This window comes from Melopsittacus undulatus, chromosome 1, assembly GCF_012275295.1.
Source record: "Melopsittacus undulatus isolate bMelUnd1 chromosome 1, bMelUnd1.mat.Z, whole genome shotgun sequence".
Classification (NCBI taxonomy): Eukaryota; Metazoa; Chordata; class Aves; order Psittaciformes; family Psittaculidae; genus Melopsittacus; species Melopsittacus undulatus.
The window spans coordinates 96,011,691-96,039,101 of NC_047527.1; the positions used below are offsets into that span (position 1 = coordinate 96,011,691).

The 27,411-nt window shown below is 37.7% G+C and overlaps 1 protein-coding gene across 2 annotated transcripts in view; it reads left to right on the forward strand.

The window, feature by feature from the left end:
* Window positions 1–26,887, forward strand: part of CTDP1 (CTD phosphatase subunit 1) — a 99,783-nt gene extending 72,896 nt beyond the window's left edge. For both annotated transcript variants that reach the window (XM_005149859.3, XM_034062123.1), the window contains exon 13: window positions 25,843–26,887. In XM_005149859.3, the coding sequence (XP_005149916.3) occupies window positions 25,843–25,984 (142 nt within the window). In that variant the 3' untranslated portion in view covers window positions 25,985–26,887. The remainder of the gene's footprint in view (window positions 1–25,842) is intronic.
* The last annotated feature ends 524 nt before the right edge of the window (window positions 26,888–27,411 follow it).

Genomic DNA, 27,411 nt, shown 5'->3' on the forward strand with positions numbered 1-27,411 from the left:
TCGGGTAATAAGAGAATGTGGTTAATACTTGTTGTATAGAAGAGAAAATTCTGATTCAGATTTTTGCAAGGTCACCACAAGGTTTTTTGGGCTTAAAAGTTATCTGATATGGGTAGGTCAACACCTGAACTATCTAGCATGTTTCAAGTCTGTACAGTAATCGTGTGAAGAGTTTTAAGTAGCTATTCAAGAGTGGCATTTTGAGACATAAAGAACAGAAACTTCCACCAACTTCCTTTTCCACATGCTGTCAACCAAATCCACCTTTCAAAATGGAAATTCTTTAATCTGTTTCCTGGTGGCACAAATTTTTCCTGATATAATGATAGTTCTCATAGTTACAACAAGGTAAGGAGTATATTTAAATGACTGGCTTCCCTTGCATTTCTAATGGCTTGGAAGTAAACAGCCTCTTTTCTTAGAGTACACATGAGCAATTAAAAAAAATACTGCAGCTTCAGTTAGGTTTTTTTTTTCCCCAGAAGCAATGGTGAAACACTCCAGACTGAAATCCAGGATCATCTTCCAAAGACAAACACTTCTGTTGGCAGCACATCTTGCTGTTTTCATATGAGCGGGCTGTTCTGCAGAATTTTAATGTTACTTCTGTTTGGAAGTGATTTCAATGAAGACTCTAAGAAGGAAGAGGGCGCTGGGCATGCAAAGCATAATTTGCTTCTGTAGTTAAATACAGTTATTGAATGAGTGTCCACTGTAAACATTAAAGAGAAGTTTCTATTTAGGAATGTTTTTACTTGAAAGCTCTTGTTATCAAAAATTTCAACATGGGGAAAAAAATTATACTGAGGCAATAACAGCTTTTTGAAGCCATTTTAATGAAATATTTTTTTCCCTCTAAAAATGACTTTTTCTTGAGTTTGCATTTTTCAGATGTTTCTAGTAGCAATAGTCTATCCTCAGTTGAAGCAACAACTCCCTATTTGACAGCTAGAAAGCTTAAATTCTGGTTCCAGAGGATTGAATCAATGGAAACAAAACAACCAATGCCAGAAGACATTTGTCTTCATCAGGGACTGTGGTAATAGCACAAGGACTAACGGGTTAAAATTTAAGCAGGAGGGATTGAGGTTGGATATAAGGAAGAATTTCTTTACTGTGATGGTGGTGGAAGCACGTGAAACAGGTTGCCCAAGGAAATCGTGAATGCTCCATCCCTGGCAGTGTTCAAGGCCAGGTTGGACATAGCCTTGAGTGACATAGTTTAGTGTGGGTTGTCCCTGCCCATGGCAGGGGGGTTGGAACTTGATGATCTTAAGGTCCTTTCCAACCTAAACTGTCAATTATTTGTAGATTACATGAAATAAGAAAAAAAAAACTACACAGGAAATGTTTGATCACTGATATGATGGGTTTTTTTTCCTAGCACAGAAATACTTTTGAGTTTATGTATACATTTTCTCATAAAGAAAGCTTGATACTGACATATCTATGCTGTTATCTATTTCCCTCTTCTCCCCACTTACACTGTTTGACTAATGTGTTAGAATCAGAGTATATTCTCAGAATACTTCTGATTGCCTTTCTTTAGGATTGTAATGAAATAGTTATGGATATACAACTAACTGCTGATGTTTGTGCAGTTGTCTTCTAAAAATGTATTCTATTTGTGTGAAGAGATAAGCAGCAAAGAGTTAGTACATAGTTATTAAACTGCAGCCTGGTAAAGATTTTTTTTCAGGTGGGGCAAATATCTGAACTATTTATCCAACCCAAACTTTCTGCTGTTGTACCAACCAGGAATCACACTGCTGTAGCACTTACAAACCTCTTAAATTCAAAGTTACGTAGCTTAAAAAGGCTAAAAATGGAACTTGGCGGAACACAGGCTTTGACAGGTGATAATTTATGATAGAAGGCATTTGTCTTTGCACATATGGTCTTCAGGTAAACATTTTGATAGGTGGGATTGGTAGCATTAATTTGCCTGACACTTCCTTCTTGCATAACTCTATTTTACTGGCTTGTAACTTTGCCAGACAAATTTCTAGAGCTAAAATACACACTTGCTCTGTGCTTCACACTGCATTGCTTTTGGAAAAACTAAGTAAAAAAAAAAAAAACAACAGAAAAATCAGCCATTTAAGATGGGGGATAAGGGAGAGCACACTAGCTTTCCAGTACTGGAAAGAAAACCTGTTTGAGGCTTGGCAGCCCTCGATTTTTGGAGTGCTGGGTCTCAGATAACAGGTTCTTTATTTTCAAGGATGCAACTTCAGACCCTCTTGAAAATTGTCCAAATATACAAAGTTCCAGGAATGGGTGTTTCTCCCAGCAGTTTGTTAGGCACACATTGGCCCATCCTTATTTGCATCTTATGTGATTAGTAAAGTATTTTATACCAAGTATTTCCTGCTGGAAAAGCTAAAAGTACTGTAATCCAAAGTACTTTGGATTCTAAAAGTAAAGACATATCCTAAAACACAGGAGTCCTTCAGCTCTAATCTTTGTCTGATTCAGTTAGGGTTTGATTAGTGACCATTTTCAAAGGTTCATTAGGGTTGCTTTAGGCAACTTTAATCATTCAGTCAACATTTAACCACATTTTTAAGTAGCAAGAACTTTATTTCTTTTGATAGTTGATAGTTTTGTTTTAAATATACTGCTAAAGTTGATTTTCAGCTTTTTATCTTTTGCGTGTGTCTCACATTTCCTGGTAAATCTGACCTCTCCAAACTTACATACATCTGAACCAGTCATTCTATGCCTCCTTTCTCTGCAGAGAAAAGTAAGCTGGGGAGATACTTAGTTTTACCAATTTTGATTGTCTGCACCTAGTAAGGTAAATCTCACCCTGTCATACTTTTCTCTGGTTTAAGGCACAGAAATTTGGTTTTGAGACCAAACTGTGCAAAGGAAAGCTATACTTGCAAAATGTAGTTGTGGCCCATGTTTTTTAACTTTTGAGTAGCTTTTGTTTTATGAAAAGTAAATTTGATTGAAGTGGAATACTGTTCAAGCTCTTAAGTGATTCCTTTCCTGTAGAAATCTCTATTGTAAGGCTTCTGGAGCCTTTTTCTTACCTGGACAAAAGTATTGCTTTCTTTTGAAGAAGTACAAGGAACGCACAGATCTGATAAAAGTCAGTGAGGGTTCTCTCTTTATGTCTACATTTCAGGTGACTTAGGGAGCTAAACAAGTATTTCTATGCCTGATTTATAGAGACACACACACACACACGTCCCCTCCATGAAAATGTTGAAGGACTTTATGGCTTTACATTCACATTATTTTTCTATTTGAAAAATATACATGCTAAGAAATTTAGAAGTTTTCTGAACTTGGCCAAAATAGATGCATACACAAATTACTTTGAAAATACCTTTTTGATAAAGGTTTAAGGTGTTAATGCTACATGCTATTTCAAAGATATTTTGCTGAATGTCTGAAGATTTAGAGAAGTCACAGGATGAGTTGGGTTGGAAGTGACCTTACAGCCCATCCAGTTCCAACTCCCTTCCATGGGCAGAAACACCTTCCACTATACCAGGTTGCTCCAAGCCCCATCCAACCTGGCCTTGAACACTGCCAGGGATGGGGCAGCCACAGTTTCTCTGGGCAACCTGTGCCAGGGCCTCAGCACCCTCACAGGGAAGAATTTTTTCACTTTATCATTGACTCATGTAGCTTTTTTGTACACAATATTTGAAATAATAGTATTTGCAAAACAGCAAAAATATTCCATTCCTTTACTGTGTTTCAGTTATGTCTTGTAGCTAACTTGTTAACTTTTCTTTTTGGGTTGAAAAATGGGTATGTCTTAGTTTTATTGGTGTCATTGGTGTGTCAGTAATAAGTGAAGGTGCAGAGGAGCTGGTTTGTACACCATTGTAAACCCAAAGGTGGACACGAAGATGCTGAAAGTTATTAGTAGGTAGAATGTGGTCTAAGGGACATAAATATTGTGTAGTGCTATTTTCAACGTGCTATATTTGATAGTATAAAAAAAAATCAGGCATGCCTGACTGAATTGATTGTTTAAGGAATATTGCATTTCTATTTAAAAAAAAAAGAAGGGAGGGGGTGAATGACCCTAAAATAATTAATTTCCATAATTAATGAAAGGGTGTCTGGGAGATCTGCCACAAGAGGATAACAGCATTAGAAAGGAAGGCTGGCACTCAACATTTCTTTTTAGGAAGACTTCATGCACTGATCTAATACAACTTTAAAAAGCCCTCAAAATTATCATCTCAGTGAAAAATATTTTTCCTCTTCATTTGCTATTATATGCTATCTGATTGAGGGAGCTGTTCCCCAGGGGGGATATTTGAGATAATGCCATTCCAATTTACTTGGGTTTTAAGGAGAAGTTATCTTTCTATTATATCTTAAACCTTCAGAGCTGGTTTGTGTGTCCTTCACTTTTAGCTTTTGTGTTCAGTTTTCTGCTGCTGCTGTGGTAAAAAAAGATTTTATTCTATTCCTAATTTAATGGAATTAAGCTTTATGATTTCAGGTAGAAAAATTCATGTGGACAAGTCTAAAAACTCATAAAATATAGTTGGAACTACTCTAGCTGTTCAGGAAATTAAATTAGAGAAGGCATGAAATAAATGCATGTATTATTTCTTCCAAATTTCTTCAAAAAATAAGTCATAGAAGAAATGATAGCACATGAGGTCGTAAATGTTTGAAAGAAGTTGTGAGAAGTAAAAAAACCTACTTAAGCAAGTCCAGAGAAGGATCACAAAGATGGTCTGAGGGCTGAAGCACCTCTCCTGTGAAGAAAGGCTGTGAGAGTTGGGCTTGTTCAGCCTGGAGGAGGCTCTGGGGAGACCTTAAAACAGCTTCCAGAGCCTAAAGGGTCCAACAAGAAGCTGGAGAGGGGCTTTTGACAAGGGCAGGTAGGGACAGAACAAGGAGGAATGGCTTTAAACTGACAGAAGGAGATTGAGATGGGATCTGAGGAAAAAGTTCTTCCCTGTGAGGGTGGTGAGGCACTGGCACAGGTTGCCCAGAGAAGCTGTGGCTGCCCCATCACTGGCAGTGTCCAAGGCCAGGTTGGATGGGGCTTGGAGCAACCTGGTCTAGTGGAAGGTGTCCCTGTTGTCATGGGTTCAGCCGTAGCAGTCATTTTTCTCCTTCTTGTAGCTGGTGCAGTGCTGTGTTTTGACTTCTGGGCTGGGAACAGTTGCTTGATAGCGAGCATGTTTTGAGGGTGTTTTTGTTCAAGGCCTTTGTCTTTGTTCAAGTGCCTTTTGTTCAAGGCACGTGTCCAGCCAGGTGGAGATGGGGAGGCCGGGAGGAAGGAGAGACAGGACACCTGACCCAGGCTAGCCAATGAGGTATTCCATACCATAGCACGTGATGCCCAGGATGCAACTGGGAGAGAGAGAGCAGGAGGGGTGGAGCTCTGGAGGAAAATGGAGGAGGGAGCACACGGTGCTTGGCCAGGCAGGGTGGAGTGAGTTATGGGTCGGTGGCTGGTGGGATGTTGTATTCTTTTCGCTTGTTATTGGCTGTATCATTATTATTTGTAGTATTAATGGCAGTTGATTTGTGTTGTGCCTTAGCAATTAAACCGTTCTTGTCTCAACCCATGGGGGCTACATTCTTTGGATTCTCCTTCCTAACTCTCCGGGAGTTGGGGGACTTGGTTTAAACCACGACACCTGTCCATGGCAAGGAGTTGGAACTGAATTGGCTTTAAGGTCCCTTCCAACATAAATCATTCTGTGATTCTGTAAGAAGCAGTCTCTGTATGTAGTAGGTACCGAGATCTCATCAGACAAGCAGATGGTGGGAGTGACCATGGGCTGTGGTACTTAGGGATTGTGTCTATGTTAGTGTTTTGCCAACTTCAGGAGTGTGCCTTTGAAGTAATGCTTTGGTGTACATCCCAGAGGGGTCTAGAGGTCAATCTAAGCTTGCCTGCTGTGCTCCAGCTACTAATACACCTTCTTAGAGCTCATCCGAAGTAAAACTTTCTGTCTTTAATACGTTGTATGGATCATATGCATGAATGCTAAATGTATTTTCACAGTACATACAGTGTCAACAGGGCAACTGTAAATAAGTAATCTGAAAATTGTTAAATTTTTTTGTATACTTTCAGGGTTGCATTCCTTTTTTTTATCACTATTGATAGTCTCTTGTATCTAACCAGTGACCATAATTTTGTATTATTTCTTCTTGATTGTTTAAATGTCGGGACATTGCATTACACTGCTTTATTTTAAACTTTCAAGTGGTAAATTGCTTAAACCACAAGACTGGCACTGATGAATGGCAAAATCAGCTACATACCAAATGAATGCATGGCTTAGTTTTTTATAAAAGCACTCAATTAAGTAGATGAGACATTCATATCTTTGAGCTTGTAAATGAATTTAATGGCCTAGATTTTCAAGCTGTTACTAAAATACCTACTATGACTTCAGTTAAGTTGCAGATTAAATTACAGTTGTGTTTCCAGCTGCTGATTAGTCTTGTTGGTACACAGCGTGCATGTGAATGGTGAGAAAACAGTAAAAAAAATACTTGAGAAAAAGAACCTGAATATTCAGTAAGTTGGGGAAAGAAGTAGTTGCAGTTTACATCTTGGGGGTTGGTTTTTGGTTTTGGGGGGGGGGGGGTTAATTTTTTTTTTTTAATTCCTCTGAGAAGTTTTCTCTGCAATTTTACATTTGGCTTTACTCCTATAATGTTTTCTGGAAGAATCTGCTATCATCCAATTATGCTGAAAAATGCTTATATTAGAGTGCCTTCTCTTGGCTATGTGTATGAATTTTATTTACAACTGTCAGGAAGACTTAAAGGTAAAAAGCTGCAATAATTATAAGATAGCTTTCCCATAAACCAGGTTCCTCTTTAAGATGCTTTCCAAGGAAAGCAAGCCCCAGAATTTTGATGTACCCAGCAGAAAACAGAGATCAAATTCCTGTTGTCTGTACACATAGATGGGCTTCTAAGCAGATGATAGCATTGTTCCAGATAAGGAGTATCTGTCACAAAAAGTAGATGTATAATGATTTTTTGTACTTTTGAATTGGCAGAAGAACCTAAAATTTGGGTAAAGTGTGAAAATGGATATGAATCTGAGATGGCAAAGAAACTGAGAATCAGTACTTTGCTCATTCATTCAAATAAATGTCTTGCACTCTTCCTGTTACCAGACATCATTTGTATCAGAAACCAGCCAAGCTTTGTCTTGAGATGAGAAAAAAAGACTACTATAACATGGCATGTTCCTATAGTTATGCTTTTATTTTGAAGTTTAATTTTGGACAAAACTAAATTGTCTGTAATGTGTGCAAACACATTTTCATACACAGGGAAGAAGCTAACATGCAGTTTGTACTATTTTCAGTTCTAGATATGTGAGCTGCTGCTGCATTGAGAAAATCAGAAAGCTCAATGTGTACTGATTCATTTATTCACTTTGTAGAGTCATAGTCATGAATTACCATAATCTTAGTGTTTTCAGTGGTTGAGTGTTCGCACTTGAAATTGTGTTTTATTCACAGAAACTTAGATATTTGCTGTAAAACTCCAGATGAGCAAAGGGAATGTTTCACTTGGAAAGCAAGCTCCTTGGGTTCTATAGGATTTTGTTTTGGAAATCTTGAGTAGCTCCTGAGAAAACTTTTTCCTTTGCAGAACTTTGCAAGGACCCCCCCTCCCAAATTCAGAATTTGGCAGATAAGACTCTGTAAGCTTTTCCAGGCACAGGAAGCCATTTCTGTTTTCTGGGGTTTTTTTCATGGTCTTCTGGTATCATGAGTTGTCAGGTGAGAAGGGAATAAGATTTTAAGTAGGTTTGCAAAGATCTGTTAATGGCTTGTCTTTATAATGTATAGCCCAGGTCTGTTTAGTTTTGGTTCTTTTTTTCTGTGAGAACTGATGCATGCCTGTAAAACGCTAGAGACTGTGCAATGATTGATTATAAATGGCATATCCACATCTGGGAAGTATGTAATGGATGGTTTTGAGTGGTATTTGAGGCAGTAGAGGATGAAAATGATGGAGAAAGTAGATACTGTTATAGTAAGTCATCTGTCTGCTCATCTTTGTGCTGTTGTGGTGCAGGCAGGACCGGCATGTTTTTTGGCAAAAGATTTGGAATATTTACAAAAGATCTGGCGTTTTGGTGGAGGACAGGGAGAATAGGCAAGGGCAAGGGAATACCAGAAGCAAGAAGCCTCAAAGGCTGCTGGCTGGATGTCAAGGTCCTCAGCACTGCAAGCATCTTCTGTAACAGGAGAGATGAAATGATTCTGTATCTCTGCAGGTCTAATCTAGCATTTATTCAGTATCAGGCCCTTCACTTGATCATAAAGTTTCTGATGTTTCATGACTGAGAAGCATAAAATACTTACGTGTAAGACAAGTTCTCCAAAGGGATAGGCAAGGTAGTAGTGTTGCAGTTTTTATTATCTCTAAGGATGAAGCCTCAATAACCTCTCTGGGTAATCTGCTTAGTCACCATCACAGTGAGAAAGTGTTTCCTGATGGTGGCACATCCTGTGTTTCAGCTTGTGCCTGTCGCCTCTTGTCCAGTCACTGGGCACCACTGAAAAGAGCCTGGTTCCATCTTCACTATTCTATCCCTTCAGGAATCTGTACATATTGAGATCCATACCCCACCTCAGTTGAAGCTGAGGTAGTGCAGTATGAATTCAGGTCTAACTCCTCCAAGCAGCGCAACTTCCACCTGGGCAGCCATTTTTTGATTAGCTAATAAACCCCCCAGAACTGAGGTGGCTGCATGCAGTACAAGTAGGGTGTTTCCAGGAGGATGTTTCCAGAGTGCTATGTGTGATGGGTTTGGGTTTGAGGTTGGATTTTTTCCCTTTATTCCACTGTTTTCACCCATCAGAGAACACTCTCTGGAGCTGCAGTACCAAAAGGTCTTACAGTGCCCTAGCTTCTGTCAGTGGATCTAAATATTGCTTGATGTCTCTTGTACTGTGCCCCCACTGCACCTTTTAATACCTGTATTACTTTTCTATTGCCAAGGATAGCCCAGCTTATCCTGTGATTCTGATCTTTGTATGTATTGTTGAAAGAAAGGGGAGGGAAGTGGCCCTCAGTACAGGGAGTCTGACTGTCCCTGGTTTGTCTAGCTAGAAATCTAAGGAGTATTGCAGTCAAATATGTTCTTTAGAAGGATAGTTTTCTGTAAAATATTTGATCAATAGCAGCCAGTTATTAAAAGCTGTTCCAAATAAAAATAATTTTTTCTAGATGCTATTGACATACTGTATTAAATTATGGAAGAAAGGAGGGGAAATGGCATGTTCTCCTCAGTAAAAAGGCTCATGTTCCAAAAGAGATCAACAACAGAGGCACAAACACTTGCAAGCCTTGAAAGTTTTCCTTTACCAATTAAAATTTATTTGATACTTGATGTCATCTTCTGCAGACTTTTTTGCATTGCTAGAATTTTAATGCTAAAAACAACCCCTCAAATCCTTACCACCTCCTGTGTTCATGAAGTTCTCCTTCCATCTCCTCGTATGATTTAATCTTCTTCACTGTTCTTAAAGGAATATATATTAAGCTGATGCTTTATTCCCAGAAGCTGAAGGCACAAGTATTATTTTTAAGGTGAATAGTAGAGTGTAATGCCTATGACATCCACACTGCTTATCAAGGAAGACACAGCAAAATCAAATCTTGCAGACAACAGAGAGGAAAATACACCCTTGTAAATAAAAATCATGTACTTTGGGTGTAAAGCACCACATACGTTGCATGGGGAAGTCATCACTGGAGTTTCTTCCTGCTGTGGTGCACCCATTCTGTGAGTGATGTGGCCCTTTTGGGGACAATGGGATGACTGCATCTTCTGTTAGATATGCCTTTCAGTGACTCCCAAGCTGGAAAAAGTTTCTTAATGATTCTCTTAATGTCTTGAGAGTTCAAATACAGTAATGCCCATCTTAAATATTCTTTGTCAGTCTCGCTAGTAGTACTTTAAAGCCTTGTAATTGGTCAGACTTTCTATTATCAGAAGCCACTGTTCTAGATGAAAATGCCATAGCATCTTCCTAAAAAAAAAATTGAATGGCTAATTCCCATGGGCTGGCTGACACTTCTATACTCCCAGTTATTCTTGATCACTTATTTTCTCCCTTCAGTGTCATCCATGAAATGACGAGGGGAGATTCAGGCTGAATGTGAGGAAAAAAATTTTTACAGTGATGGTGGTAAAATACTGGAACAGGTTGCTCAGGGAGGTGGTAGATCCACTGTCCATGGAGACGTTTAAGGCCAGGCTGGCTGGAGCTCTGGGCAACCTGACCTAGTTGAAGTTATCCCTGCTCATTGCACAGGGGTTGGACTGGTTGACCTTTAAAGTTCCTTCCAACCCAAACTATTATGTGATTCTGTGATTTGTCATCTCTATTTCCTTAGGCTTCAGAAAGTTGTCATGTGTTTTGATTACATGAGAAGTAGTTTTAAGATTTTTAGAAAGGGGTGGAAAATTTGGAAACTCTCCCCAAAACCCAGGTATGAGTTCTGAGGGATAAACCTGGGTCTAATGGAAGGATCTGTGCTGCTCAACAGCAGCTCTGAAGTTTTGATCTGAAGCCTCATCAGTGAATTTTGTAGGAAATTGTGTGTTCTTATTAAAATGTATTTCGTATGCTTTTCTGACAGATAATCTATGTTCTATGTGTGTCTTGTCTATGCTTAAGGAGAAACTGATTCATACATTTAAGAAAGGTGGGTTGCAAGATTAAGCAAGATTTGTGATGCAGTTTCATTTGGGAAGCATGCATTACATTAGTTTTCTTCTAGCATGATTCTTGATGGTAATATTTTTCTTATATGTGGTAAATTAAGAAATTAAATAACAGTGTTGACAGCCATTAACCTTAGGTTTCTCTATAGCTTGTATTATAAATTTATAGTAAGATTCTGAGAGGGAAATACAAACCGTAAGAAATTCTTCATTGCTTCCTTATGAAATAGTTAGGGAAGATTACCTTTTCCTATTGCAAATTTGTGCCTATGAAGTATTATACATCATGTTTCAGATGGAGGTATTTAGCATGTGTTCAACAAATGGGAGAAATGTGTAGAATTCACTAATCTGCAAAAGCAAAGCAGCAAGAAGAACGCTGGTTACTAGAGAGGAACAAATATGGAGAGCTACACATCAATCAAAAATATACTTTTTTTTTCCTTAAAGTATCTCAGGTTTTTCCAACCCCAGTTTTCAAGGAATACAATGTTTATAAATGAAAATAGGAAGATAACGTCTGAGATGTAACCCTCTAACTCATGCAGAGCTAGATGCTACTCGTCCATTTATTTTCTCCTTCACATAAAGTGCACTTTTAGTCCTATGGAAAGCAGGAAACTCTCTGAAGTATACCCAGAAGATATGTTATCAGAGGAATAGTGGAGATTATGAGTGTGGATGACTAGCCTCTAACATGTTACTGTCTGTGCTGCAATGAGAAGAATGTAAGCACACAGTTAACTAATTCTTAGAGTCATACAAACCTTAGAATGGCATAATAATTTTCTCAACTCCTCTTTTGTTTTTTTAATAAATAAATAATCTTTTTAGCCTTGCTGTTAAAGTTACATGCATAATAGTAATGCCACAATAAAGCATGGAAAACATGCAGTATTTAAAGTACTAGGCTAGCTTTGAAAGTACTTCACTATAATGAGTAGATGAAAAGCAGCTGCTTTTGCCATCCACACTTTTGAGTAGCAAAGTCAGTTTTGCAAGAGACTAAAAATTCTGACAAATTGGTTGTGTAGGTAGAAATTTAGGGAAGTAACAAGCTTCATCATATTCTTCTGGCATAAGTTAACTGCTCCATAGTGAAAATTATTGCATGAAATACAGATTACTCCAGCACTAATCTTTAACGCCTGGCACTCAAACTTCTGATTTTGAAACCTCAAGTTCAACAAAAAATGTATTTAAATTGGAGGTTTGTATCAGAAAAACATGGGAAAATCTTTAGAAAAACTTTTCAAACATAATTCTCTGAAATTCCAATTTTCCAGTTACTACAGTAGGCTTACAGTTCATGTCAAAATGGAGAAACGTTCTTTATTTTTATATGTATCTGTATCTCTGTATCTCTTCTTGCTGTATTTTTGCATGAAATTCTATGGATGTCTGTTTCTTCAGTCTGTTTGTCAGAGATGTATCCTGAATTTTTCTTTCTCCTTGGTGAAATAGCTTTTCTGTGTTGAAATCACTAATGTGCAAAGGAGAATGAGATTTCACTGCGCAGAGGGATCATGAAATATTCGACTGGTTTCATCCCCATTTACAGCAAAATCAAAGCTCTCAAAATTACTGGAACATTAGTAAAGAAAAAACGGGTCTAACTTAAGTCTGTTCAGAGATGCGTAAATCCCTAGGGAAGCAAGCATATGCTTACTCAATTGTTGAAGAGGAAGGTCCTTGTTCTAAGAATCTGGGTGCATGTGTGTCATTGACACATGCAGCACAAATGATAGATGAAAAGCTTCAGAAGAAATCACAGAAGGACACTGTTCACTTCATAGCTGTTGCTTATCGATTCTGAAACACTTTGAGCTGCTAACTGATGAGTTATTGCAAAGGCCTAATACAATATCTGTTTATTAGAGGAACATGTGTTTTGGAAAGCCTCAGATCATTAACTGTGTAAGGAAAAAATGTCACAGGAGAGAACAGCAAGAGTGTAAACTTTCACACATTTAGGCTATTAACTAGAGCTAAAATTAACCAAGTTGCCTGTTCACATTTAGATCACGAGACTTGAAATGGTCTTGTGTTTCTTTATTTCCTACAAGGAGTAAGTGCACAGCTTGTGCCTGTTTGCTGGAAGTATCAAGATGCTGTTTCCATTGCAGCTTTTATTCCCCCCCCCTTTTTTTCCCCCCTTCTCAAATGGAGGTTTTCATCCTCCTAGAAACTTTTAGGAAGTTAGCTGTACAGTCTAAATGCCCTGTGGCCCAACCAAGCAAACCTTGGTGCAGAATTAATGCAGAAAGCAACTGGCTTCGTTATACTGCAGACTGCCCTAGAGCGTAGGTTAACCTCAAGGCAGCTCTCTCTTAAGAGAGCTACACAACTGAGTTCTCTGTACAGCTGAGCTCTCTGTACAACTGAGCCATTCCTACAGTCATAAATGATCAACGGCACTTTTCCTGAGAGAGCAGCGCTTCTGTAGCGTGCAAGGTGAATGCTTACTTGCTCTCCAGAGGCTGCCTGTGGTCAGCTCACTCGAGTAGCAGAGTGGAGCACATGCAAATGTGCTGCTAACTGTTGTTGTAAGGTCCTTATAAACTTAAGTATTATCACTAATATGTGGGGTTTTGTTTTTTTATAAATCTTACATGGGAGGTACCATAGCTGAAGTTCAAGGGAGCTTGCTGGGATTTGTTGGTTTCTCCTGGGGTGGTGGCTCTCTTGTACTGTGTTCCTAAACAACTTGAATAAATCGTTTCTCAGTAACATTCATATCTACAAAACATTAGGGGGTTTTTTTTTTGAGGGGTTGTTTTTTTTTTTGTTTTGGGTTTTTCTTTCTGAAGTCACTCTCCATATGGAAATGATGTTGCTTTTTTCCAAAGTTTCTTTAGCATTTTGTGGTATAAGTGAGGTAATCTGCACTTTAACTATCAGCCAAATCTAATAAATTTTACATTAAGAATAGCAAGTTGTTATAGTTCTAGAAACACTTTTTTTCATTATTCTCTAAATAGCTGAACAGTGGTACTTTGAACTTGTGTGAAGTATTTTAACAAGATTCTGTGGTATCTTCACATATCCCTCCACAATATGGAGGCTTCAAATCATTGCAGATTGTTATAAGGCATGTAAACTGCCTAAGACTGCTTTTCTCACAGTGTGGTAGTTTACAATACCTGCGTCTATGTTAGACCACATCAGATGGGAAGTTTGAAAATGCTTTGAAATACAGTCTGATTAGAGTGAACATCTGCCTTCAGCTTCTTTCACTTCTTGATGTGAAAATACCTAGAAGCTATTTAAACACAGTATTATCCAGTCCAGGTGTGTCTGTGTGTGCAGTTAATGTAACTGGAATTGCACATGATATTGAAATTATACCTATTAATGAACATAATGATTATGCAGTTGAGATCAGGAAGAGAAATGGCTTTGAAAAAGGGAAAAAATAACATAAACTTCTCTTACACTGTTTTCAGTAACAGATTTGAAAGCTTGTGTGTCTTAGTACATAGAGAATTCATTCAAAATTAACTAAGTTGTCAATACCATTTTTTCTTCATGGGTTTTTCTGCATCAGTACTATGTCTTAACCATGTAAGTCTACATGATGCTTAAGTTCTAACAGTTCTCATACTTTGAGTGAAGGTTAGACAGGCAATTAAATGTGTGTTACTAGAAGTAGGAAAGCACTGGCAAAATATATCTTTATTTTCTCAATGTACTTTAACACTAAATAGGCTTCACTCACACTTTCGATAGGACGTGCTGGTATCTGCAAAATGAACTGAATGCTACTTTTTTTCTAGATAATACAGGAGAAAAAGTTTGGCACTTTAATGTAGGACGACAGTCATTATTTACCTTGTTTTCCTTATCTGCTGAAATATGTCAGTAAATGCTAAGGTATATACAGGAATTGCTGTTATTCTTACATTCCTCTTTTCTAATTCTGTCATGATTTAGTGAATCTGTGTATAAGTTAGAGTTCTGGGTGAAGTAATGAAACAGATTTCTCAGTAATGTGTCGATATATTTGAAGTTGAAGTCTTTCTGCAGTCATTGTCTTTTATCACTGCAGAGCCATTAACTAATAGCTTCCATCCCAGGACAATGGAGTGAGTAGAGCCTGAGGGAAAATAATTTGCTATAAAAAATCTGCAGAAGCACCAGTCTACAACAACTGGATTTTGTAGCAGACTATAGAAACCAAGTATTTGTTACTATAATTTGTGAGAGAATAAGGCTGAAAAATAATGAGTGGCATTCCCATAATCTGAGGGGAAAAAAAAAAAGAGATGTGCTTTCTAGCAGAGAATTCTTGTTTAACTGTGAGACCAGCTGAAGAAGAAAGTGCAAAGCCTTGAAAAACAACACTTCAGTCTGGAAAAGAGTCTGTGTACAGCACGGCGGATCTCGGCACCTTTCAAGGACCACAACTTTAAGCCTAAGGAGTGATCTAGACTAGTGAGAGGAAGAAATTAGCTGAACCTGTTTGTCTTTTTGTTTAGCTCTTTTTTTGTGCTTCTGCAATAAAGATGAGTTTGTCTTGGAATCAACAACAAGTGTTTTGTTCACTTTAATTAGTATATCACTGCTAAGTGAACTGTAAAATTAGTAGTGCTGAGGTCAGAGTTGGATGAGAGTATACATGAGCTATGTGGGAGTCAGAAGAGCCCTGGGCAAGTCCTAGGAGTCTAAAGCAGAGATATCTGAGATGAAAAACGAGGAGAACCAGTGCTAATGAGATCCCAGCCTAACCCAAACCCAGGGAGATGGGAGCTAGCTGTTGCTCCCATCTGAGGAGCTGCCAGATAGGGAGAACTCTTGATATGTAATGCCTTGAGATTGTTGGCTGTGGGACTATTCAAAACAACTCACTGATAGGAATGCAGTTTTCAGAACAGCTCACAAAGGGCAGTTGTCTGGCTCTGTAGCCCATCTGGGAGAGGTGTTTTTGTGTGAAACATTTTATTTAGGTATTACCTAGATCCAAAAAGTGCCAAAGAGTACAATTTAGGTTTCGAGAAATTAAGACTGAAGGAAACTAGGATAATAGGAAACGAGATGGAAGTTCTTGACTTGATCTCCTTAAGGGCCACATTATAGAATCTGCAGCTCCAGCCTGGCTTATGTGATTGCCAGAGTGAGAGGGGGCAACCTAGAAACTCGAGTGGATTTTGAAAACCTAAGTTTTAATGTTCACTCACAAGAGGAGGAGTAGCAAAAGCATTTCACTCTCTCTTTGAGTTCAGAGCACCTGTGCCATACACAGAGTTCCTTCCTCTGATGAGATCTGGAGATAAACTCTAAGCATCAGATTGTTTTGAAGTTATTCCTGTCTCTCCAAAGGAGCGATTAACAGTATCAGGCTCCAGTATCCTGCTTCCACTCACATTAACTGATACAGTTCCCCCAGAACTGGGTGAATATTTAAGAGCTTATTACTACCACTAACCCATTTCAGTAGTCCATGTTGGTTTGGTTCCATCTGTGTCTTTGAAGGAATAGAGACAGGTAAGGAAGATATAAAGTAGAAGTTCAGGGTGAAGAAAACTAGTAACATGGTGCTTCAGTTTACGTATCAGTGGGAAAGCTGCCTTAAAGACTGATGAATAGCCTAGGGTTGGTCCTCAGGTAATTTAGACAGCATTTTTTTCTTTAGTCAGGCTGAATGCTTCAGTGAAATTTATAACTACTAAACAATTCATGCTTTTCCTTAATAAGATATATGGATATCTAAATATCTCTTGAGAGTAAGAAAATCAAGAACTACATTAGCAACTGTTAGCAACAGTTTTTAATCCTTCATTCTGTGCCACTACTGAGACCTGGGATGTTAACAGGAATGCTGTAAGGCAGTTTTGTTCCAATCAGGAAAAATAGCCAATATATTACGACACTGGTTTCCCTAATGAATTCTGAATGTATTTAAATTTCACATAATAGCTAATGTGCATTAATCTTGGCCCTTGCAAGTCTGTAACAGCAGCTAAACAGCAGTGTATATCAACAACTAAATGGCCTGCTTGAAGCATGTGCTGAGATGCTGGTAGAAGAGGAGCAGTGCTGCTTCTTAATGGTGGGGGGGAGGTATAACAGGAGTTAAAATGGGTAGATCTTCCCATTCGTGAGTAGTTTATTAATCATTAGAGCTCCTAGTGGGTTTTTTCCACTAGGGAAAAACAAAGTGAGGTTTTGTAGAAAACTTGAACTTACTTCAGAAGTCTGTTGTATCAACCCGATTGTGGAGAGTTGTTCCCGTATTGTTATCAGCCGAGCACGGGAAAAGCAGAATATGGATGGTTTTGTTTCCCCACCCCACAGTAGATGCTGCAGCAGCAAAAGTGTCCTTTGCAATGTGGCTCAAACATATTGCCACCATGGTGTGCAGCAGGGGTCCCTTTTCTCTGAAGGGAACACCTCTGATTCAGAGCCTCATTATGCTGTTTCTCAGACTACCACTGTGGCTTGAGTGTGCCTTTAGCTATCCCTGGAAGTACTTACTAGAAAACTAAATTGAATATATTACAGTGTATATGTTGCCAGCTACAGTGATATAATCCATCAGACAAACCAGATCATGTTAAATGCTCATACAAAATATATCCCTACTAGGCAGAGGACCTGTAGAGTTTGTAGGCACAACCAACAGAAATGTAGGCACAACCAACAGCTGATGTGTTCACTTCAGACTTCTGTGTCTGTAATAGTAGTATCTGAAAGTTTGATAAGAAGGTTTTCAGTGTTTCAGGTATTGACAAGGGTGGGTAAACCACACCTGAGCTTGGGGGACTAGAGTGCCTGCAAAGTCCTGGTATGGGGCCAAGCTTCCTTCTGCCGTGGCTGCACACGTGCACTGTCCCTTCCAACAAGGGTAACCTGGTTGTGCGGGCTAGAAAAGAGAAAGGGATGTATCTAAGTCCCTGCTTCAGACAGCTAAGCTGTGGAGAAAGCTTGCAAAGTGATTTTATTCCAGAAGTCATGCAGGAGGAAGTGCCTGGTCTTTCTTCCAATCAGGCATGTCAGACCTTGCTCCTGTCCCTGCACCAGTGTGGCTGTCTCATTCTCAGCAACTAGAAAGAGAACAATTTGTTGCAGTCTTAATTTTTGTTACATATTTGAAGCACTAGGACTTTTGGTAGTCATTTGGGGCCCTAAGAAACCTTTTCATACCTCTTGTGTGAATCCAAATATCTGGGTAACTTTAGAGTCATACTTTATATGAGCCCATGGCTGGTACCACTACGTGTTCCTAGCAGTAGCACAGTATCACTCACGCCCTCACAATAGCTATGATGCCCCAACACCTGCATAATAAGGTAATGCTCATTAAAAGAGGACTAGAAAGACAGTGGGCAACTTGCTTTGCTAGAGGATATAGATGGTTTACCACATGGTTAGGCAAGCAGCAGAGCCAATAAACCAAGTGAGTATCCAGTTAAATTATAGAATCCTAGAAATGGTTTGGGTTGGAAAGGACCTTAGAGATGACCTAGTTCCAACCCTTTGACATGGTCAGGGACACTTTCCAGTATACCAGGTTGCTCAAAGACCCATCCAACCTGGCCTTGTCTGGGAATATGAGGATGATGAAGAACTTTTTTTTTTGTGGCAGGAGTGAGAGAGTATATTTCATGAAACAATATACCTGCATGGAAAGAATGTGCATATTTTACCTGCTTGAAGAACAACTTTTTAAAGGAATTTTAAGTCTTTTCTTGTCCTCCTATGGAGACAGAATTATCAATATCCATAGAGTTGGTAATGTATTTTGTGTTATTTCTGATATTTTATGATGAAACAGAGATGTTCTTAGTTAACATTCTTGTGAGGAAAGCCATTATTCAGTGAATGAACATCCTAGAAGGATGTTGGGTTTAGCTATTTGAATTTTAATCTCAAAAATTTATTGAAAACAATGACTAATAGAAGAGTTAGTAAAAAATCATCTTAGCTTTCAATGTAATTTAGGGTACCCCATGACATATTTAGTAACATACATATTAAGATAATCTGTATCTAATTTAAAAGTCACTACATAAGTAAGAGAATATAAATTCCTACTTCCAGCTGCCTTGCTTAGCACAGCCAGCATGTTATGAGCTAAATTGTATCGTTAGTCATTAAGATGCCCAATGACGCATCTTGAATGTTCTCAGTGTTTGAGTGATGGTGGTGAATCTGACTAGGATGGCAGAGTAGGTGAATTCCAAACATTACGTTGCAGCACTGGGTCTTTAAACTGTAGCTGTACTCTACTATGATGGCGCTGAGGTACTGCCACCTGGGAGAAAAATGAAGGTAGTTTGACTTTCCTCAGAGAAATCAAGTGCTGTTTCTTTTCCAACTCCTTATTTTTGATGTAATTTATAGTTTTGTAAATTGCCTATCTTACTTTTTTTGCCAGCTTTGCACATTAATTTTATTCTTGCATTCCTCCCTTTTTAAAGCAATAGCTTGTATTTAGATCTCAAATGAGAAAGTTATTCTTCATCACTATCTGAGAATATCTCCTGCAGTGCTTCCTAGAACAGAAATTAATGTGACTGACATAATTTTCAAAAGGCTTTTTTCAAACCAAATCCAGATAGAATTGCTGTACTGTAGCCATTAGGCGCTGGTGAAGGAAGTCTTGAAGCTTCCTTTGCTCAGTGCTGATCCTTGATATCTCCTATTACGGCTTCCCAGAGCTACCCAGAATCTCTGCAGAACTGTAAATCTATACCATCTGATATCTGTTGTCAGAATGGGTAATATTTGTAAACTAGAAGAAGCTGGAGAGAGAAGTCAGTTCAAACAACAAAGGCTTGGTATAGCTTTAAGAATACTGGTATGTTGATGGACATGTATTTTTTGTCTGCATATTGGCTTGTTCCCCCGTTGTGAGGTTATTCAAATGCAGTCATTTAGAAAGGGGGTGAGATTGTTCAGGAAAGGTAAATAGATCTGGTGTCTCTGTTTGTTTACAATAAGATTAGAGATGATATGCCTCTGTGTTACCCAGTATGCGAGTGCCAGGTAATGGTCTGACATTCTACATAGTGAAAAGGATGTTTAATTTTCTGCTTTCTTCTACAAGTCAATGACAAGAGTATTTTTACGTGATCTAAAACTGCAACTGTCACATTTGCCTTTTGAAGAAATAGATGTGTGTTGTAAATGTCTTATTACAACTATGGGGATTATTTTTAAGCAACTTAAAGTTAATAAAATAACAAGTAATAGTTTAGACACATAGTTTGTTTATCTGTGATTTGATTATATGAGCAAACTTGTAGATTCAATTTTTCAGTTTTACATTATCCAGTTTATTTGTTCTCTGTATCTAATTAGTTCAATGCAGAGAAAATTAGCTCAGTGCGCAGGCTTTTGTTTTAAAGCTTTATTGCTACACTGTTTTTTAAATACCCCAAGCAAATGTTTAATTGTTATGAAATAACCATTTTCAATCAGTTGGAGTGGGGTTTGTTTTTTTTTTGATTACTAAACTTCCCTGTTGGTCTAAATGTCAGGAAAACACAGACTTGCCAAACGGATGATTTTAGCAAAATCTACAAACTACCATTTTTGACACAATATAGTGATTTCTGAATTTATTTTAAAATGTATATTCCTTCCTGACTTTAAAAATTCTCTTTCAATTTAGGTATACGTTGAGTGCTTACTTCAGAGAATTATAAAGCTGTTACCAAAACAGCTTTACAAGTTGCCAGCATAGTTTCTCACCATCAGAATAGTGTGCAGGTTTGCTGCCTCTTAAAGCAAAAGGCACTGAAGCTGTGCAGAATTTAATTAGATCTCACTTTAGCATTGTGTTAGTTAAAATGCATTTTGGAGCTGTCAATTGGAGTTGGTAGATTTCTGCAGGGAGGGTTTTGTGAGGAGTATTAAAAGCACGCTGCTCATCCAACTGCAGGGTCTCTTTCTGCACACCATGGCTGTGCAATGAACATTCTCTGTGCATTTTTCTGCATGTTAGATTTTTGGATCATCCCTTAATCCCACAGAGAGCCTTGGATGAGTTCTTGAGGAAGTATGTGAGGTGTCTGGCATTTGTTCCTGCTACACTAAATATTGTCCTGTTTGTCATAGCATGAGTGTAAAGTAAAAACTCAGACTCCAGGTTGCCAATGTGGGGCTACAGTGTATTGCTTTTAAGGCTGTGTGCTTGGCAGTGTGCTATACCAGGGCTAGAGAGGAGAGAAAATTCAATGTTACTGCACAGATGTTTGAGACAAATTGCCAGAAGGTAGGCACCTGAGATTTACAAGCTTGCTGTGGACAACTGCTCACTGTTGTATCAAACGTACATGAAAGATGTTGTCATGTATCCTGTGCTAAGAAACTGCATACCTTGGAACATCTTGCTGAAAATTCAATCATTTTGTCTGCCCTGTGTAGTGTATTAATGCTCACTACACTAATTTAAGCCTGTGTGTTCTCAGGTCTCGCATCCTTTAACCTTGTTAGCCAAGTACTGGGCTGGCATCTTTAAAATTGGTTGAGGAGTAGTTTTCCTGGTTTACTGGCCCTAATTCATAATAACTGAAGCATATTTCCACAGAACTAGCTCATCTAAATAAATTGCTCTCAGTCAGATTCCAATGGAAGGGACCTGAATTCTTGTTGCATTACCAAACTCAGAATCAGCCTTTCTCCATATGGAAGGAGTTTACAGAAAACTGTGGGCCAGGTGTGTGTGGAAATTGGGACAGACCTTCCCCATCAGACTTCAGAGGTGTGCCTGGGGCCGCATGGGGATTCTCATAGGGTTGTAATGCTGTTGGAAGGCAGCAAGCCATTTCAAAATGCCCTTTTCAAACCATTGCCTTCCAAAGCGCTTACGGCTGCTATTTGAGTATTCTCATTAGAGAGTAACTTGACTGTATTTGGTACGAAATTTAAGTCCTGATTTATGATGCAAGCTGATTTCTTATAAAAGACTAAACACATTTAGTCTGCAGACTCTTCTTCATTACTGTACCAATTTTAGGAGCTATTGAAAAAAAAATCAGGCCAGTTTGCAATAATTTTGGAGTTTACTTCTTAACAGAATAGGGATGGGGATTGTGGGTATGTGGAGTTTAAAGTATGCATGAACATTTATTTACAAAATTGCTATAGTTTTGTTTTTCAAGTTAAAATCGAAGTTTGGAAAAGATTTAGGTTTGCTTTATTTAAAACAAGGGTTATGTTGCCCTTTGCTTATTAGATGTTTCTATTTTAATGTAGCACTATATTTCGTAAAAGGGTGCCATTGGGATGCAAAACAAACCAGAGACAATCTGCTTTTCAATTAATAGACAAAAAAATGGGGTTTCCAACATTTTTCAGCTAACTATAAATCAAGGCCTTAAGATAACAGAAGCAACTAATACTGGACTTCTTTTTAAACTGATTTGTTCCCTATGGCTCTTTCAGTGACCTAGATTTGAATTCAAATTATAAGAATGAAGTTTTCATTCGACCTTTAGTTGTATTTGCAATTTTATTTTAGTGACAGCTTAACAGATTTTATTCTCAATTTTTCCTGTGCTATTTTTCACATGTATATTGCAAGTTTGTAATGTCTTCTCTTCCTGTCTCTTTATTTGGAATACCACTAAGTATATTTCACATTAACACTCTGTAAATTAAATTTTCCTAAAAATAACTTTTATACGTGTGGAACTACAAGTGGGGTTTTTTTTTACTGTCATGTTGAATTCGACATGTAGTTTAGCCAAGTATCTAAATAATTCATTTAAATACATGTTTTTTTAAAAATGTAGTTATATTTTTAAAAGATTTGTACATCACATGAACTGGTAGGCCTCCTAATATTGGGTATTACAAAGGTAAAATATTAATGCAGAGACAAACTTGAATTGCACAAGTTTTTTCTCAGGGTTATCAAATATTTGAAGTTCCAAACTCAGTCTTTTGCCAAGTTTAATTGTTCATTTATGAGGTTAAAGATATTGAGTTGTTACCCATATGTTTGGGTTTTAATAGCAAGCAAGCAAAATACCTTTTAAAAAATGCAAATCAGGCTAATGGAAGCCTGCAACATATTGCTGAGTCATTTTCTGTAAATATTAAGGTAGAATCCTGTATGTACTTTCCTTTTACACTCAGAAATGTTATGCACTGTGGCTCTCAAGCTGGAAATGACAAAGAGTGGGCACAAAATAATGAGGAAAATACACATTTCAAATTGTCTGTTAATAGATACGCTGTCATGGGTATATACTGCTTTTCTATGAAGATAGAAATTATTATTAAAATGTTGTCTCTCTTTTCTGAATTTCCAAAGAAAAAGTGCAGCGCTATGTTAATGTTTTTCTCCAGACTTCTGTCAGAGTTAGCTTTGCATCAGATTTCCTAATACTGATTGAAATGTTTTTGGAATAGCTACAAAGTTGCAGTTTACAGTACACAAATAGTGAAAGGTGTTTATGTCTTAATAAGAACAATATTCACATTCCCAAGAGACTTGTTGTTTCTTCTAGCAGAGGACTAATAGTTAGCTGTGTTTTCCTTTTTGGTTTTGATGGGTTTTTTCTTCCTCATAAGTGAGGAAGTTTTCATAGCTAGATTGAATAGAGCTGTCATTCTAGCCTTGATGAAAGAACAAGAACTGACAAAATAGATGACATTCAGTCTTTCGCATTTCCAAAGGCACTGTTTAATACAATTGAATGAGGGATGAAAATATGTCAGGACTGTCCCTTAAAGTTTTCTGGAAAGTCTTTTTGTAGACTGGAAGTCCATTCTTTCATTAACTAGTTATACTATTTCAGGTCCCTGTATTTTTTTTTGTTGATTGTTCCCACTGAAATCTAGTTGCTATGGAGTAGATTTACATTTTATAAGTGTCTTTGTTGCATAAATTAGTAATTTTCTGGACTTGGCCTTCATTATCTTGTAATGAAACTGTTCCTCGCTTTTAAGAAGTTATCAGCTAGCAGTGAGGTACTGTTTCTCCACAGACGTTTTTTCAGTCAGATCTTTGCTGTTGATTTAGGTCCCGGCAAGGTCATGGTATCTGGGCTGGTTCTAAAAACCTGCTTGTCCTGCCATGTTCTGTAATCATTATCTGCAGTTGTATGTGATTCATATGTGTAAATTATAACTGGCAGACTGTCAACTTTATTTTTTCAATTGGTAGATACATCAGTTTCAATAGATGCAGTGTTATAAACTGATGAATACAAATGTTTTCAGCTGTGAGTATTGTGCTATAGATGCCCTCCTTGTCTGTCTTTATTTCTCAGCAGTACATGTATACTACTTAGCTAATACTTGTTAAATATGCACAACTTTTCTTTTGCTGAGTAAGGTTCTTTCAACTTTCTTTAATTCCCAATTAGCTTTTCTCTAGCTAATAGCCTCGTTAATGCCTAAAATAGTGCTGTATCTCTGAAGGCTGAAATCATCATGAAGTGAAACATGCATGTGCCAAGATTTCTTCCAACTGGGCATTTTTAGTCTTGAGTGTTTCCTTCCCCAAATTGCATGCTAATATAGGCTGCTTGGAACTAGGCATTATGCCTGAGAAACTGCTTTTGATTTTTTATTTGGCTGCATTTAGTGCCCTGTAACTCCCTCAGCAGGCCACATTTGAGTTCCAGTAGCAAAATACTCAGGAAATGCTTTCACTTAATCCCATTATTCCTTGTTAGGGATTTAGACCCCAGACTGAATCCTAGGGCTTCAGCTTTACCTCCTGGAGTATTACTCCTACCACCCTATACTGAACACAAAAACCCACCTAACATATTGTGAGGAAACATTAAGCAGCAGCAGTGTATCTTTTTGTCCCACTGGTGCAGCAGAAAGGAAAACCATGGCATACAGTACTGCTTGCTTCCCATTTTGATTCAGACTCCACTCCTGACTTTGCACCCCATCTTGTCCATCTCCCTGAAAAGCTGAGAAAGAAGAGTGTTGGGTGTCACTGAACCGGCCTACAAATCAAGCAGCCTCGGCTTTTGAGAATTAATGTTTCTAGGGAAATGGCAATAAGATTATCTGTATAAATAAAAATAGCTTTGTATTTCAATGTTGCTTACAGGCTCTGGAGTTTGGCTATTTATTTTTACTTATGTCTTTTGGATATACTTCATTTAAGTTAGTATTGATAGCAAAGGTCTTTCTAGCTATATGCTACTTCTCTACACTCTCAGAAGTTAAATGGACCATTGTTAAACTACTGCTTTTTGCTACAAAATAAAGGATCAGTTCATTAATTTTTCATGATAGCAAGTAGATGCATCCTCTTCTTAATGAAACTCCACCTACCAATGAAAAGGACAGTTACTCAAGAGATACCCCCTTTGCATGTATTTTCCTGCTTGAAATTTGATCAAATGATCAGGGAAAGATTTTGAAGGTGTTTCTACAACTCATTAAGAATTCTGTGCAATTCAAAGTCTCAACTTTATTTTTGTCTCGGAAGTACATGTCTGATATAAAATTCCCTTTTGGCAAGGAAAAGAGATTTTAGCATTCCACAAATCCAGATTCTTTTCCTTATGGCTATGTCCCAGTTGAAGCGTTAGATTTTCCTTGGAGATCTTTCACAACCAGGAGCATGATTCTTTCAGCAGGGTATGGTGCACATCAGCTTCCTGTTGAAACTGGTTAATACTCCGGAGATGCTAAGAAATGTGTTGTGCAGCCTGGCAGTACTAATCCAAAGAGACATAAAATGGGAAGAATGAGACCCCTGTGTTTGGAAACATGAAAGTATAAAAGCTGGTGTAGTGAGATTTGGTTAATCATTTTGGTTTTATAAAAGAGCAGGAACTTGAATGTTTCAGAACTGTATTTTGATAATCTCTTGTTCACATGATGGATTTCTTTTCTTTTTTGGGATGCAAGAGGAAAATAAATCACATCATTATTTTCAGCCTTAAACTTTGTTTTCAGTCTTTGCTCAGAAGAATGGAAGAAACAAAATTAACAGTACTTTGTTCTTTGCACCTACAGCTGACAGTAAATAAGAGCAATTTAAAAATCATTTGTGTGAACTAGCTACTGTTTGTTCAATTAAAAGCAAGTGCTGTACTTTTTATCTTGACCTGAAAAAAGGCTGAGTCCTTTAACGCCATTTTTTTTCCCATGTCATACAATGAGATACCTCGATTCATAGATGTCATCTCCGTCTACCATTCCAGGGGTCACAAGCGCAAACTGGAAGAAGATGATGCTGCCAGTGAATCCAGTAAAGAATCCAGCAATGAAGATGAGGAAGGAAGCAGTTCTGAAGCAGATGAAATGGCAGCAGCACTCGAAGCTGAATTGAATGACTTCATGTGATATTCATGCAGAAGATGGAATCTGTAATTATATTTTACTTCTCATAAATGGATCGGACTTCAGATGAGTCTCTTACGTCAGTACTCAGTGTTTTTCCAAAATGTGTATGTATATTTTGCAAAGCAGCACAAGAGGTGACACATTATTTTACAAAATCAGAAATAGATGTTTTTAAGGTGTTTTATTAAAGGAAAATATACTTTTTTAAACAAAAAAAGTATTAAATGGGACTTGGTGTGCTATGCCAAAGACATGTTAGGAGCTCTGCAGAACCTTCATATACAGGACAGTGATACAAAGATTCATGATTAAACATACAGCAGCTTTTCAAGAATATTACAGTCTGCAGTTTATGGGTAATGGTCTTCAAAAATAAAAAGAAAGGAGGAGATAAAGGAGTTGAAATTGTCTGGGTAGTTCAGCAGGAACCTGATGAACTGGTCATCCTTTTCCACAGATAAATGCTACCAAGTATAAAGGATTTTTAAAATAAAATAAAAAAAAGAACGATTTATATTTGTATAGAAACAGGTAATGTGATATGCAAGCTTGGTGAACTCTGCACTTGACCCCATCTGTCATTTGCTTCAAGGAGAATACATAATGATCAAAACTCACGTTTTTAAGTTACTTTGTGGAATAGTTGGGTTCTTTAGGGACATCATTTAGATTTTTAACTTCTCTGTAACCAGAAATTTAGCACAGCATACTGTGTGATCCTGTATTGCCATAAAAAACATATTCACCCATTTGTGTTGTCTTGGAAAGAGCGAGTGCTACTTCAGTCTAGGTAGGATTTAATTTCTTTGACAAGAGATCTGATGTAAAGTTTTTGTATATTCTATTTCATATTTGACCCACAAAACAGATTTTCTTTCATTTAATAAAAATTCATTTTGTACACTTTGTTTCCCTTTCCTGTTCATTTTCTTCCATCAAATACGACACATCTTTCCATAGTATCTTTTTTTTACTCTGAAGAAAATAATGAAAAACACTGAAGGCAAGAGAAAATTCATAGATCCAGGCAAGTAACTGAGACAGAGAATAGAAATACTGGCTCAGAAGATTCCTTTTTTCGGTACATGAACTCTTACATTCTGACATTTTCTCAGGTCTCTTTGACTGGCCTCTGAAGGTGTTGTAAGAATTACTGCTCTGGTATTGAATTTCTGAGTCTAGAACCATGGTTTATTCTCAACTGCTAGCAACTGGAGAGATAAATCCTTTTAAAACACATTTGCACAAGAAGACTCATAAATTCAGATATCATGGTTAAAGGGAAGTACTTTCTGGTGCAGAAGTACCTAATTTTGCCACTTGGCAATAAAACGGAGAGAATATTTGAATAGAATCTCAGCCAGTTTTCAGAAAAGAGCCCAGTTTTCAAGGCTTCATAATGGCAATAAAAGGAAGACTGAGAAAAT